Genomic DNA, 14,897 nt, shown 5'->3' on the forward strand with positions numbered 1-14,897 from the left:
TTGTTTTGATGGCAAATAATAAACAATATGTATAATTGATCCAAATTGCTTTTCCAAGGTTTTAAAATGTTGTGGAAAAGTGAAGACATATCTGTCAAATTTAAAGTTTCAGAAAAGTTTATATTATTGTTACTCACTAGAAGTTCTCACACAGGTCATCATCAAAGATTACTCATTGACAATAACCAGGAGTGATCCCTGGAGTTTGCATTACAACAAGTCTCCTCAGATTTCCAGTACTCTCCACCTCTTTTGAGAACCTTTGAAAATGAATTTGCATTATCGCAACAGTCCCTTGCCATTAACTTCTCCCTGGCAATGACTGTTGGAATTTGAGTGGCAATAAGTCTTCCAAAAGTCCCAGTCCTCTTCACACACATCCAGTGAAGATCTGGTGAGTGCTTTCTCTCTCTCCTCGATTTTTCCATCCTCTTTGGCCCCTTTTGACTATTTTGTGTGGTGCCAGTTATGTTGATGCTAACACTACAAATTTTATTTTTTTAGCGGAGATAATTATGCAATTTCTGTTTTCTCGATTCCATGTGGCATTATTATTATTAACTAGCTGTTATTAATATACAGAGATATTGATAGTGATGTGTACTATAGCAGGGACTAAAAAATCTAAAGGAACACAAAAAAATCTTATCTGTGTATTCCAAGCCGGCTAGGGATTTTTATTCTCAGCCCCCAAAATCAACAGAGGTTAGACCATTCCTGTAATGATCTGGTCCCTGTTGATTGCGGTGTAATGCTGGTTCTGTGCAGTTCTAAGAGGTTCACCCTCCCAGGCTTTATCTTCTCTCTTTGAGAAGGGGTTAATTTACTGCTAATTGCTTGAGGCACTCTTATCGGGGAATGCTGACGAGTCTGTCCAAGCTCTTTTTGCAGGTTAGAGTGTCCCTCCTTGAGGGCACTGACTCGATCCCACTTCTGACTCTAGTGTCACAGTTCCTACAGTGGGAGAGAACTAAATAACTCCCATCCCAAGGATGCAATCAATTTTTTCATAAAAAATATACATTGCAATATGCATAAACATATCAAGAGTGTGGGTACTCTTTAACCTCTACCCTCCCCCTCATTTCAAGCTAACTATAAAAACATGACATCAGAACATTAAGAGCAGCTTCTTAAACTCAACAGTTTATTGAAATTTACATTTTTAAATTCTAATTGCAATAGTGGGTTATAATTCACATTTATGCTGTTTTTTGATTTATGTAAGAGAAGACATAAAAACCGTTTATCATATTTCTCTTAGTCTGTCTGTATGTCCGTTCAATGTTTTCTCAGAAAATACTGGGCCAATCTGGCTGAAATTTTGTATGTACCTTTGCTATGATAAGGTGTGGAAAACTAAATATTATGGTATTCAATCATCAATTTGGCATAAAGCACTCATTCTAAATCAATGGGCAATAACTTTTGCCCGTTTTTAACAGGTTAAAAAATTTAATTTATGTAGTAGAAAAAGAAATATAAGGACTATTTTCTTTATCAAATTTTTAAATTTTTGTTTTCCTCATCCTATCGAAGAATTGTAGAAACAAATCTCTCCATAGGTGGGGGTGAGAAATCTGCTCATAAAAATAAAATTTCCCACGGACTCCTTAAAACCAAATTCATGCATCCCAGGAGTAGATAAATTAAAAAGCTGTCAGCATCATTGATCATAAAAATAAATTGGTTCAAACAGAACAAATATGGCTGCATATTAAACTACTCACCTTATCATGCAGATCATGGAAATCGCTATATCGATGTTTTACTGTCCATGTGTATGGTCCAATTGTTACTTCTATTATGTACACCTGGAAAACATGGAGAAATGTTGGCGTTAAAAATACTATCCAAACTACAAACATTACATTTTCTTTTTGTTGTGCAACAACACAATTGGAGCCAACATGGATATACTTTGAAAAGGAGGTTTTCAATGTCAAATTATCAGGAAAAAAAAAAACAAAAAAACTGACACTGTATAACACACTATTGATAAACAATGAAACAATAAGTAGAAAATAAGAAAATGATTGCATTACATATTCACATCAATTACAGGGCTCTACAGAGAAATTTATCTTTAGTTGACCTTTGACAACTAAATATTTATGTTTACTAGCCAAATAGAAAAGTTACTAACCAAACCCATGTGACTTTTGGAATACGACATCTCCATTCCGTGATGAGTATATACATCATAAAGATTTTTCTGTATTTTTTTATTTTTTTTTTTTTCAAATAAGTGTTATTCTAAATATGCATCAAATTATATGTTGAGACTATCATTGAATGGTGATAAAACAAAGATTGTTGAAGATGCATAAAACTGAAACTTGGTGGACAAGTCAGACACAAACCAAAATTTATTTGTACTAAATGTTGTTGAATTGCAGAAAGGATTACAGAGCTTTACGTTGCGAGTGAAACATTTGCAAATGATTTTTTTAAGTGATGACTAGAAATAATAAAATGTGTATCTTTTGGTGATTTTATTTTTATTTTTTTCACCGACAATCATCCAAAGCTCATTACTAAGTGAAAAATGTCTTTTCAATCTTTATGCTTTAAATAAAGGTCAAATTATTCAAACAATAAAAGATTTAATAGAACAATATACATTTTTTAACAAAGGCTATTTAAAAACAATGGTACTTGTACAGTTTAATGAAGACATTAAAAAATGAAAATATCGAAAAAAGGTTATATTGTATGCATCCGTTTTGAACTGAAGATCTCCGAAAAAAAAAATTTCACTTAATTTGATCGAGTAGTTTTTTTTTTTTTTACAGCGGAAAAAACATGTTTTTATGAGAGTGCGTTGAAGGCACCCATCTTGGAATTTTTAAAATTTTTGTTTGGAGTTTAGAACATGCCACGGGGAGATAACTCAATTTAAAGCGCCGATACTCCCTCCCCATCTTTAATACTAGCTTTTCTTCCTAAAAATCGAACCTTTTAATAAATTGTTTTTTCGCTGTAAAACAAAAACTACTTGATGAAATTAAGTTAAATTTTTTTTCGGAGAACTTCATTCCATAACGGATACGTACAATTTAAACTTTTTTCAATATTTTCATTTTTTAATGTCTAGATTAAACTGTACAAGTGCCAAAACAACATCTGAAGAAATTTGAATGTTTATACCTTCAAGTATCAATGTAAGATTTGGTGCATATTTAGAATTACACTTATTTAAAATAAAAAAAAAAATAAAGAAAAATCTTTATAATGTACATACTCGTCATGGAACAAAGATGACATATTCTAAAAATCATGTGGGTTTTGGCTAGTAACGTTTCTATTTGGCTAATGAACAAAAATATTTAGTTGTCAAAGGTCAACTAAAGATAAATTTGTCTGTAGAGCTCTGGAGTATGATTCCATGAATGAGTGGCAAGTTTCAATGACAAATGTCCCTGCTTTATTGCCTACAATAATATGGGAATCATACATTTTGTAAGTGCGGGGTTATCGCAAAGATGTCTATCAAAACAATTTCCAGGTTATGCTGCGTTAAATAAAGCTGAGAGAAAAGACAACAGAATACTAAGGTTTTATATATGACATGAAAAGAAACTGGAATCTTAGGAAGATCTCCATAATTCCAATAATTATAGGAGCAACTGGAATCATGAAAAAGAATTTCAAAAGCTACGTAGCTTTGGTGAACTAAGTGCAAGAGAGATTCAAACAACTGCACTCAAAACGACAGTTATAATCTTAAAAAAGATTTTTCGGCTGGAATGTCCGAGACAGCAGGTGAATGTCACCTAGTAGGATACCCCATCCCGAGCTAAAACAAAATAAGAAATAATAAAAGAAATATGGAGATATTCTTAAGTTTCTTTACTTTTATATTATCCTCTTTCTTCCAACCTTTCTTTCTTTTCACTTTTTTCCTATCCCCCCCCCCACCTGCTCCGGTTTCTCTCATTCCCTCCTCATGCGCCTTTGCTCCTGAAGAAGACCATCACAGCCAAAGTCAGTCGTATCTGCATGTGCTTTCAACACAGAAATGTACATTTGTAGCATATGACGCGTCATGCATGCATTTGTACGAAATACTGGAATACCGAAAGAATCATGGATTAAGCAATTCCATGAGTGTGTCATCCTATATGTGCACAAAAGAATAAACTTTCAGAAAAAAAATAATAGCTCATAACTATATGCACATGTTACACATAGAAAAGGCAATGGTAGAAACCCTATAAAGCGATCTTCAGTCAGTAATGGAATGGGACCATAAGTAGATAGTAACATTTAATGCTACTTAACATTAAGCTTCTTTTCCTTAACAACTACAGAAACTTTCTCAACCATCGATTACCATGACAAATAACACCCTACCTAAGAGGCCATTATTAAAACTCTTCAACTCAACATTCACAGGTAACATGAATTGGAACAAATACATTGAGGACATTGCCAAGGCTGCTGCAAAGAAAGTGAGCTCTTTCTACCGTGCTAAAAAATTACTCACATCAGAGAGTATCCTATATCTTTACAAAGCCACAATTTTGCCAATACACTGAGTGTTGCTGCCGCATCTGGGTTTATGTATCTACCACTAGATAAGATATATAAAAAAAAAAGACTGTCAAATCTAATAGGTCTCACTATCAGCCAAGCTTCGACTTCTGTCCCATCACCACAGTATTGCATTCCTGTGCCTGTTTTAAAAGTATTTTAATGAAATGTTCTCTGACAAATTTGTAGTACTTGTAGGTTAATATGCCTGACTAACCAGACAAGCAGCAAAATCTCACCAATTCATTGAGACCACCTCAGATTGCTGGACTTTGGAATTCTGTTTCCTGCTTCCCTGACTACACTAACTACAGCAGTTTAAATATAATGTGAACATACATCTTGCTGCTCAACTCCCACCAGTCCCTATTAAACATGGTTCCAAATAGTTCCAAATGGTAATATCCCTTGTTTGGGTTGAAAAAAAATGTTTTAAAAATAAAAAGTTAAAAAAAGTTTAAAAAAAGAGGATAGTATTAGAATTAAAATTAATTTAGTATTATTAGGAGAGAGAAAAAACTAGCTTTTCATGCTTTAAATTAGTACATCGGCTTAGTTCCAATATGGCAGCATGATCGATAAAATAGGAGAATAGAAACAATGTGACATGAAAACTTAAAAATGGTTTCAGTTTTTTTCTTTTTTTTTAATAAATTCTATTACGAAAGAGATGTTGCGAGCTTGTCTCTACTGTATCGTTATTTTCACGGAAAGTGTTCGACCGAGCTTTAGTCTATGGCCCCCCTCGCCAAACTTTCACAAGAAACATTCGTCTAGCTGAAAACACTATCAATAATTCCCCCCACTCTTTATATGTGCCTAAACCTAAACGTAGATTCCATGAACAAAGCTTCTTTCTTAGAACTGCACGCCTGTGGAATTGTCTTCTGTTTTCCTGCTTTCCGGCTGAGTACAATATGGTTGTCTTCAAGTCTAATGTAAATAAGTTCTTGATGAGCCGTTCCATATAAGTTAACAAATTTACCGAATTGTCATTACTAATGATTACTATATTTTCCAATTTCTACTGTACACTCTTTAATCCTTATCCTTGAGTGGTCTCTTAGACTTGATAATGTGGTGATGCCTGTGTAAAAAAAAACAAAAAAAAAAAACAATTCTGTGAAACATTTTTGGGAATATTTTAATTGTTTTAAATAAATTATTTTATATTAAGTCACTAAAAGACTTTAGTTCTTTTCATTGGATCTAGTTCAAATTCTATTTTTAGCGACTACTAGCTATCTGATGAAACATGTAGCCATTTTGGAAATAAGCCGATAATAGCAGATTTACTAATTTAAAGATTGTTTTTTCCTATTTCATATTCAATATTAAATTTATTTTAATTCCAAATCAGCATATGATAAGAGAGGTTGTGAATCTCTCTGCTCTATCGTTATTTTCATGGCAGGTGCTCAACTGGGTCCCCATAAATTTTTCACAACAAACACTCGTCTAGCTACAACCACTGTCAACAATTTTCCCTACTATCTGTGCCTAAAACTAAACGAAAATTGCTCGCCTGTAAAACAAAATACCACAGAGTTGCTTCTCAGTTGACTATAACATGGTCGTTTTTAATTCTAATGTAAACAAATTCTTGTTGAGCTGTCTTCTTAAATAATCAATTTCTAATAAATTTCCACCACTATTAATCATCACAGTGTTGTTTCACCAACCATCTGACATTCATTAATCCTTATGCTCGAGTGGTCTTTGGTCCTTGATAAGTGGCAGTTCCCTAGTAAAAAAAAAAAATTTTTTTAACTTATATAGTTCTGTCTCATAATCTATATATCTATAAAAGTGAGAATGTGTACGTGAAGACACTTCTGAACCTATATACTCAACAAATTTTTGATCTACAGACTCGAAATTTGGTATATAGGATATTCAGACATGTGGAAAACTTTTTAATCCGTTTTCATCCAGACAAAAGGGTTGCTAAGGGGTCAAAATTGAAAAATTATACGTGGGGGGAGGATTGGATTTTTATCTGTTCGTAAACTGTTTCACGAATGCGCATGCGTGAATCGATCACATGACAGATTATTTGTGATAAGAACAAGTAGGTTGGAAAACACTTTAAAGGCGTGTCAAGCTGGCTTAATGGTTATCTTACTTGACTCACTGTCTCTAGGTTTTCGTTTTGATCTCAGTCTGAGTATTTTTTTTTGTACTTACAAGACGTGAACAGTTTGGAAAAAAACATAATACTCACATGCGTATTTTACGACCCGGAAACACCAGGCGGCCTACTAGTCATATATAAAAATTAAAGTTGATTCATTTAATGATTTTAAGAAAATTAAATCCATTCTTAACACGGGGTGGGGGACGTAATTGACCATAACCTTAAGGCAGGGAAAAAATGAAATTGTTTAATTTAATTGGCCATTCCCGGTCGGTTCTGTAAAATCACAATCCGAAACATTCAGGCCGATATGGATCCAGCATTCCAGCACTGTGTCAGAAAAATGTGTGTGAAATCATTTAATTTTTAACTTTTAAATACAAATTCGGATAAAGACAGGTTTGGGTACTTATGCAGAATACGAATTATGCTCAAATAACATTTAGAAAACCATTCTTAATATGGGGAAGAGGTAATCTACTTCTATTCTGTATTTTCATCTAACAATTTAATAAAGATACCGTAAACTTGAACTTAACTTAAAAATCCTATCTAAACAATATTCTCGGTCCGTATTCTACACAAGTACGCATGTTTTTACATAAAAAATAAGAAAAAAAAAATGGTACACAACGTAAAATTAAAATGAAATATTTATAATTTTTGAACCAGTTTCACTATCTTAATGATGATCATTACGTTTCGACCGCTTTGTCCTTCGACCTTCTTGTATCGCATTCCGCTTTGTCCTTCGAACTGCTTTGTGTCGCATTCGGAAAACTCGGAACCGTCATGAACCCAACATTTTAAACACTGCTGGATTCCAATAGTGTTGGATTTGAAATTCCATAACTGTCCCAGAGTCCTTCATACGCCACCTAAAAGTGGTCGGAAAACAAAGCAATCGAAACGTTTTGTAAAACAATAAAATAGGAAACCAGTTCAAAATTTCTCAATAACAATGAAAATTACTCATCACAAAAATCCAAAGTATTTCATGTCATTTTTAAATAACCATACTAACATTATAACAAAACACGCCATAACCACCACGGCCACCGTAAATAGGTGGTCGTGCCACATCTAAACAATTATCCCCCCCCCCCACACACACACAAAGAAAAAACTTTTTTAAAATCATTTTTTTCTTACAATCACTCTTATCGAATATTTTGTAATTATGATTTTTTTTTGTTTTGTTTTTTTTTATCTAACACACACAAATAAGCATTTACTTGTGGACGGTGGACGGCTTCATTGCAAGATACTTGTAAATTAAAAAAAAAAATGGGCACTCGGAGGATTTCCATTCGTATAGTCAGTTCCGAGTATTGACGGAGTATGTCAAATTAATCCCGGAAATTACCGAAGTAGTTTCCTCTGCCATCCTTATATATATATATATATATATATATATATATATATTCGAGAAATTATTTTTTCAATTTTCCTTTTTTGAATGTTTGAATGCTTCGTATGTTGAATGTCGTCTGCCTTTCACATTTTCCTTTTGTGACTTTCAATTAGTAAGCTGGATATTTATGCAGAATACGGACCGTGCTAAAATAATAACGTGATTATTTAGAACCCTATTCTTAACATGGAGAGTTTTTTTTTTTGTATTTTTTTAAACAAACTATTCTGTACTTTAATAAACAAAAAATACAGTAACAATTGAATTGAACTTAAAAATATTATCTAAAAAAAAAAAATTAAAAAAAAAAAACCCAAAAAAACAGCATGTCCATATTGCGGTAACAAAAGTGCATAAGCACCCAGTAAACTGTTTTGGTCATTTCCGAAACTGAATTGGGATTTCTCCGTCTCTGAGTGACAGAGTAAATACTGAACTCTTCATGGTAGTCATATCTTAAGAAGTAGGTATAATTATGGAATATGTACAATCAATAATAAACATTTTGAAAAAAGTAATGATTCATTTTTGTTGTTGAATAGCATTGACAAAAAATAAGCTTTTAATTGTTGAAGTAAGTCTTGAGTGTAAGAAATCGATTCTATTGTTTTATTATTATTATTTTCGATATTGGATAATATATTATATTTCAATGAAAGACGAAATTAACGAAAACGGTTTGTCTTTGATAAAATTTAAAAAAGAAGAACAAAAGGACACTTTATTTTTGTTTTTATTTAAATAAACAATAATAATTACTTACCGTGTAATTTTCCACACATTCTGAACCGATTATTCGTACAGTCCGACACGCACTGAAATTATCCAAATCTCTCCCAAACTGAGACATGACAGATGATTAATATAATATTTATCCAAATTCTTTTCATAAAAGATATGTTCTATGTATGGAAGATATAAACACAAATTATTCCAACCAAAAAAGTGAACATCGAAAAATATAAAGAACGACACGGAGATTCTTTCTAATATTGACACAACGAAACACAAGAGTTGAAAACAGTTCCTTCTTTTTGTGTATTTTAACAGCGATCGCCGGAAACTAGATACTAATTTAACTACCCTGTCGAAAGATGTGATAAGGAGACAGGTAAGATAATGGAGGCAGTGCTGAAATTTGGTAGTGATCAGTATGAAGGAGCAAGACGGCCAAAACCGACATCACTGGCGCCATATTTGTTTTCCTTCTTGCGTTGCGTCCTACGTCACCGATCACCACGCCCTCTACACACGACAGCGGGAAACAACAACGTTCGAAGCTGACATCATATTTTACTCGGCTATACAATTGAACATCTGCACAGACTTGTGGTGTGAAATAGTCATTCGCTTTTAAATTTACATAACAATTTGGTGGTTGTCCAGAATTCCCCAATATAAAAAAGAAAAGAAATAAAGAAAAATATGTACAATGTACGTACACATGACGAAACGAAAATATCATATTCTGAAAATAACGTAAATTGATCAAATAGTTTATTTTTTTTAATAAGAAAGTCAAATATTGTGGCTAAGCGAACCGCGGCGCGGCGATATTGTGATGCCATCTTGAAAACAGACTGAAAACAAGGGAAAGAACTTTAAATTATTCAAACGTGCGAGAATTTAGAAAGCCATTCTTAATATGGGAGACATCGGAAAAACTCAAATTCGCTTTAAAATGACTTTCTTTATAAAAATAAAAGGCACTTGTGCCTTTTAGTTGTTCAAGATTTTTTGGCACTTCTGCATGTCAGTGACATAAGGCGTGTATTTTAGTTTCAAGAATCGCCGACATATGTCATGTGTCAGCCAAAGAACAGGGGTCGATAACTCTTCCTTTTCTAAAAGTGCACTAAAATTATATTTTGATACATTTTTATACAATCTTTCTGTACAAAAAAAAAACAAACAAAAAAAATTTAAACCTCTATAAATGTTTCATGTTTTTTAAAATTACATTTTGCTACATTTTCATACAACTTTACCGTAAAAAAAAAAACAACAACAAATAAGTCTAAAAACAATCTATAAATGTTTCATGTTTTTATATTTATTATTTTATTTTCAGTTATGAATCACTCCTCCACTCATTGAAAAGAAATTATATTAACACATTCAAATTATATTTTGATACATTTTTTATTCAATAAATGTTTCGATTTTCATATTTTTGTGTTATTTATTTTGTTATTATATATTTTTGTGTTATTTATTTCGTTATATATTTTTGCGTTATATTTATATTTAAGGTTCACATAATGGCCGCTAGACGTCGGTTATCTCTTAAAGAACAGGGGGTAGATAATTCGTCTCTGTTGTTAATATGTCACTGACATGCAGAAGTGTCTTTTTTCATTTTTCATTAATTACCTGAGCATTTTTTGAATTAAAATAAAATGTTGGTTATCCTGACGCTCCGCACTCCTTTGTTTACCTCGGAAGTGACGTCACACAAATCTTACAATACGGATGGCTACAATTGTAAAAATAATTTGTTTTATTTTTCTTTCATTTTGAGCTCCTTTTTTCTCCCGTTTACCCGCGCTATTTTTTAATAGTATTTTCAAGTTAAATTCAAGTTTCACGATATTTTTTTATTTATTTAATTGTTAGGTGAAAGTACAGAATAGTTACAAAACACCCTCCCTTCCCCATGTTAAATAATAAGTTTCTAAATAATAGTGTTAAAAATAGCTCGGGTCGTAAAGTGCAGGAGTACCTATAAAAGGTAACGCCGGATCGGAAAAAGAGCTCAAAATGAAAATAAAATAAATTCTCCGTTCAAAATAAGAAATGGGAGAAAAAAAAAAAACAAGTTAAATTCTCCTCTGTGTTAGTAATTAAAAACTAAAACAAATTCTCAAAATGAAAAGAAATGTTAGATTCTCCGCTCAAATACCAATATAACAAATGGGAGAGGAAAAAAAAAAATGAAATTCGCTAAAACAAATTATTTTTTACTTGTAAACTGGTTTATTAATTGTAGAAAACAAAAACAAACGGGAGAAAAAAGGAGCTCAAAATGAAAGAAAAATAAAACAAATTATTTTCGCAATTGTAGCCATCCGTATTATAAGATTTGTGTGACGTCACTTCCGAGGTAAACAAAGGAGTGTGGAGCGTCAGGATAACCAAAATGTTTTATGTTTTTATAAATAATTAGAATTTCGAAATAAATTACAGCAGACATTTTTTTATTTTTCTCAAATGATGAAAGTGGTCATTATATGAAAATGACTTTTTTTTTCAAACGGACTTTTTAATGAACAGTACAAGAAAATTCGGTATTTATTTTGTAGTAAGCTTGTGGATATATTATACATATATCCCCCAGTCGTACAAAATAGGAAAAATGAATTGCTTTGAGGAAGGAATGAACAACGCGTTTATTGAAATAAACGAACTAGGATTTATTTCGTAAAGAAACAAATGAAAGAAAAGGGTACAGCACGTGTTTAGTTTGGCGTGCGTCTCTCGCTGTTAACTGGTGAGAAGGAAAGTATATTGTTGTAGAGAGAGAGAGAGAGAGAGAGAGAGAGAGAGAAAGTCAATCCAGTTCATGGAGATAGAAAGCGTGTAAGGTGTACGTACTGTCTGTTGACTCTTGCCCCCACACATAGTAGCAGGTGACGTGAGGTGCGCGGGCGAACGTGCCCTGAAAGGGACCGGTTGGTCCGTTGACCTCTCAGGTTGGAAACCGAATTGAAAAAGGAAGAAACAGCTTATGTCTCTTGCTTTTATAGTTGTTTCCGGTGGTCTATTGCGCACGTGTGGATTTCCTTTAAAGGGGAAGTGACGTTGCCCATGTGTGCGTATGTGTATGTGTGTACGTTAGCATGTGTGTGTATGCACGTGAATGTGAGTGTATGTACGCGAACGTGAATATATCTACATGTGTGTGTGTATGTGCGCGCGTATGTTTGTGTGCGTGTATGTGTATGACAAGAAAAATGGCTTGAGATGTGAACGCGTATTTTTGTGCGAGACTAGAAAGGGTTCGTACAATTTAGACTTGAACTTATTTACGAAAACAAAAATAAAGAAAAAAACTTGTCACGGCATGAAGATGTTATATTCCAAAAATTGATCAAGTATTTTTTTTTTTTAATTTAAGAAAATCAAATTTTACGACTTTTAGCGATTAAGTATCTGGTTGGAAAGAAAGTAATGTCGTTTTTGTCCAACACATTTATTTCAACTGAAACATTCACATTACGGTATTTTTAATCTTTACAATAATTTCCCTCATTTGCTACGACATCTGTCCAATGATCAACTAGCTTCTTTATTCCTTCTTCCAAAAAATTTCTTTGATTTTTGAGAGAAAAACAAATTCAGGTCATTTTATAGTTAGTCGTCAGTTTCATAAATTTTATTGCGTAAGTGATTCTGCAAGGATCGTAAAGATGGTAGTCAAATGGAGCAATGTAAAGTAAATAAGGCGGATGAGGTAAAACTTCCCAATTGAAACTCATGACCATTTCCTGAGTAACTCTTGCGGTGTAAGGATTTGCGTTATCATACTGAAGCATTACACCCTTTCCTGTTGAGTAATGCTGCCCATTTCTTTTTCTTTTTTGTTTTTGATAGAGCAGTTTTTAGATAATCTAACTGCGAACAATATTTTACTGCTGTAATTGTTTGATTATACTTTAGTAACTCATAATGAATCAGTCCTCTTCTGTCCCACAATAAAGAGAGCATAACCGTCTTTGGGTGTAGTCCTTGTTTTGGAACAAGCTGTGGCCTTTGGTTTCCGACTTACCATTGCCTTTTGCATTGGTTATTCTTGTAAAGAACCCATTTTTCATCTCCGTCACAATTCTTTGCAAAATTGGTTCTCAACGATTCCTAGAAAGCAAAGATATACAAACAGTCAATGTTTCATTTCGTTGAATGTTGGTCAAATCGTGGGGGAACCCAGTATCCAAGTTTTAAAATTTTTCTTAACTCGTCAATGTATGAAATGATATAGTATGGGTTGTATATAATAGTTGAGCTAATTCCTTGCTGGTTGTAACTGCACGACAGAAGAGAGACGGAACCAGCTCCCCACCCCCTCCCAAAATATATATCTATTGTTATCACGTGTTGCAGTATAACTGAGGCAAACATCAAAGCAACTGAACAACAAACATAAACTGAACACTTCTCAATGTGAACAATACAGTTGATGCGATCTAGCACGATATCAAGCACTTGTCGACACAACTCAGCACGGTCCCAAACAGTTCCATTGACACAACCCAGTATAGTCCCAAACAATTCCATTGACACGACACAATGTGATCCCGAACAACTTTGTTGACATAACCATACACGATGCGAACAATTTCGTCGATATGCCCTGGAATGGTGACGAACAATTCCATAGATATGACATGACATGTTACCAGAGCAACCTCAGCAGTTACTCACTGAACAACTCTGGCGCCATCTTTTCTAGACCTTCAACGAACTTATTTTTTGCTGTACATAGGCCCGAGTAAGACACTGACACACGTCTTGAGCACTCCTCCCTGATCTTGAGATCACACAAATAGCAATGTGGGGCAAACTGCTTTTGCCTGGTACTTCATCTTAACAGTGCAGTTCCAGAAACTTGTTCAGTAATGCTTTCGTTTATTGCATCATTGTGGGTGCATCATTCTCTGAGGAGCTTTGTCCATGTGGTCATTCATGTAGCAGTGGGGCTTTGTCATCTGAAGAGGTAATGTTGTCATTGATGTAGCAATCATTACAATATGCTGGACGCACATCTTTTATGAAGTATAGTATTCCATTAACTGAAACTAAGTATAGGCTATTGATTTTCATCACTGTACCTATGCTGAATTGTTTCATATATCTTTCCTTTAGATTCTTCACCGAAACTGAATCTCCCTCCTTGTACAAATTAGCAACTGTATTGTAGGCACCACCATGAATCCTATAGTTGTATATTACATTTGCAGGTGCAGTCGTAAGCATCTTGTTGTCCTTAGGTGCCAGTACACTGCCTCCAAGAGTGTGCACCGTGTTTTTGCCATAATGATGTGTGATGAGACCTCTCGATTATTCCATTTCCTGATGGCACGTGGGTGCACCAAAATCGTATATACACACCCTCATCTGGCAAACTCAATAAATCTTTCTCCACAAAATGCTGTGCCATTATCAGTAAGCAACGTCATATAGAACACAATTTCCAACTAGTTTTGTCAATGCTTATCAACATCAGGTACAGCTGAGTGCCGAAATGCTCCAATTTTACATGATATCAAGCTTACCCGGCTTCCAATGCACTGGGGCTAGATTGGCATTCTTGCAATCTCCAACCACCGTCTGCACCTCAGCCTCAGTTATTTCTTTGTTGATTAATTTTACAAAGGACAATGCCCTCTTCACACCGGGATGTCCACTGAACCAATGAATTGCCTTTACTTGAGAAACGTATTCTGTGGCTAATGCATACACAGGTTCTCTGGGTTCCATCATCTTACGGATTTCATTTAACCATCACTGTGGTATCCATGTAAGTTGATCAGTTCTGCTATCTTGGGACTTAACGAGCCCCATATCAATCTTCAGTGCATATTCCAAGGCCAACTCTCAGAATGTAAAGGTGCAATGTCTAATTAACATTTCAGAGGCTGCTTTGGTGTGCACTCTTGTCTGTCCAAATAAGGTGTTAGTTATCCGCCGATATACATATGAAATGAATGCTTTTCACTTTCCATTGCTGTGCTGCACCTTGCAGCACAGCATCAAACTCAGCCAAGTTTATATGCTTTTCCTCATGCACTGCTTAGAGTCAGCTTGTGTTTT

At 34.0% G+C, this 14,897-nt stretch overlaps 1 protein-coding gene across 4 annotated transcripts in view; it reads right to left on the minus strand.

The window, feature by feature from the left end:
- The window catches only part of LOC145297563 (nischarin-like), a 109,168-nt gene extending 99,842 nt beyond the window's left edge, over positions 1 to 9,326 (minus strand). For 3 of the 4 annotated variants that reach the window (XM_080143571.1, XM_080143570.1, XM_080143572.1), the window contains exons 1-2: positions 8,851 to 9,325; positions 1,731 to 1,814 (exon numbers count right to left, since the gene is read on the minus strand). In XM_080143571.1, coding sequence (XP_079999697.1) covers positions 1,731 to 1,814; positions 8,851 to 8,937 — 171 coding nt within the window. In that variant the 5' untranslated portion in view covers positions 8,938 to 9,325. Of the gene's footprint in view, positions 1 to 1,730; positions 1,815 to 8,850 lie in introns of all 4 variants that reach the window. The other variant, XM_080143573.1, reaches the window with a different exon arrangement.
- Positions 9,327 to 14,897: the final 5,571 nt, after the last annotated feature.

Source organism: Euprymna scolopes, chromosome 18 (assembly GCF_053919585.1).
Source record: "Euprymna scolopes isolate OS-2025 chromosome 18, ASM5391958v1, whole genome shotgun sequence".
Lineage (NCBI taxonomy): Eukaryota > Metazoa > Mollusca > Cephalopoda > Sepiida > Sepiolidae > Euprymna > Euprymna scolopes.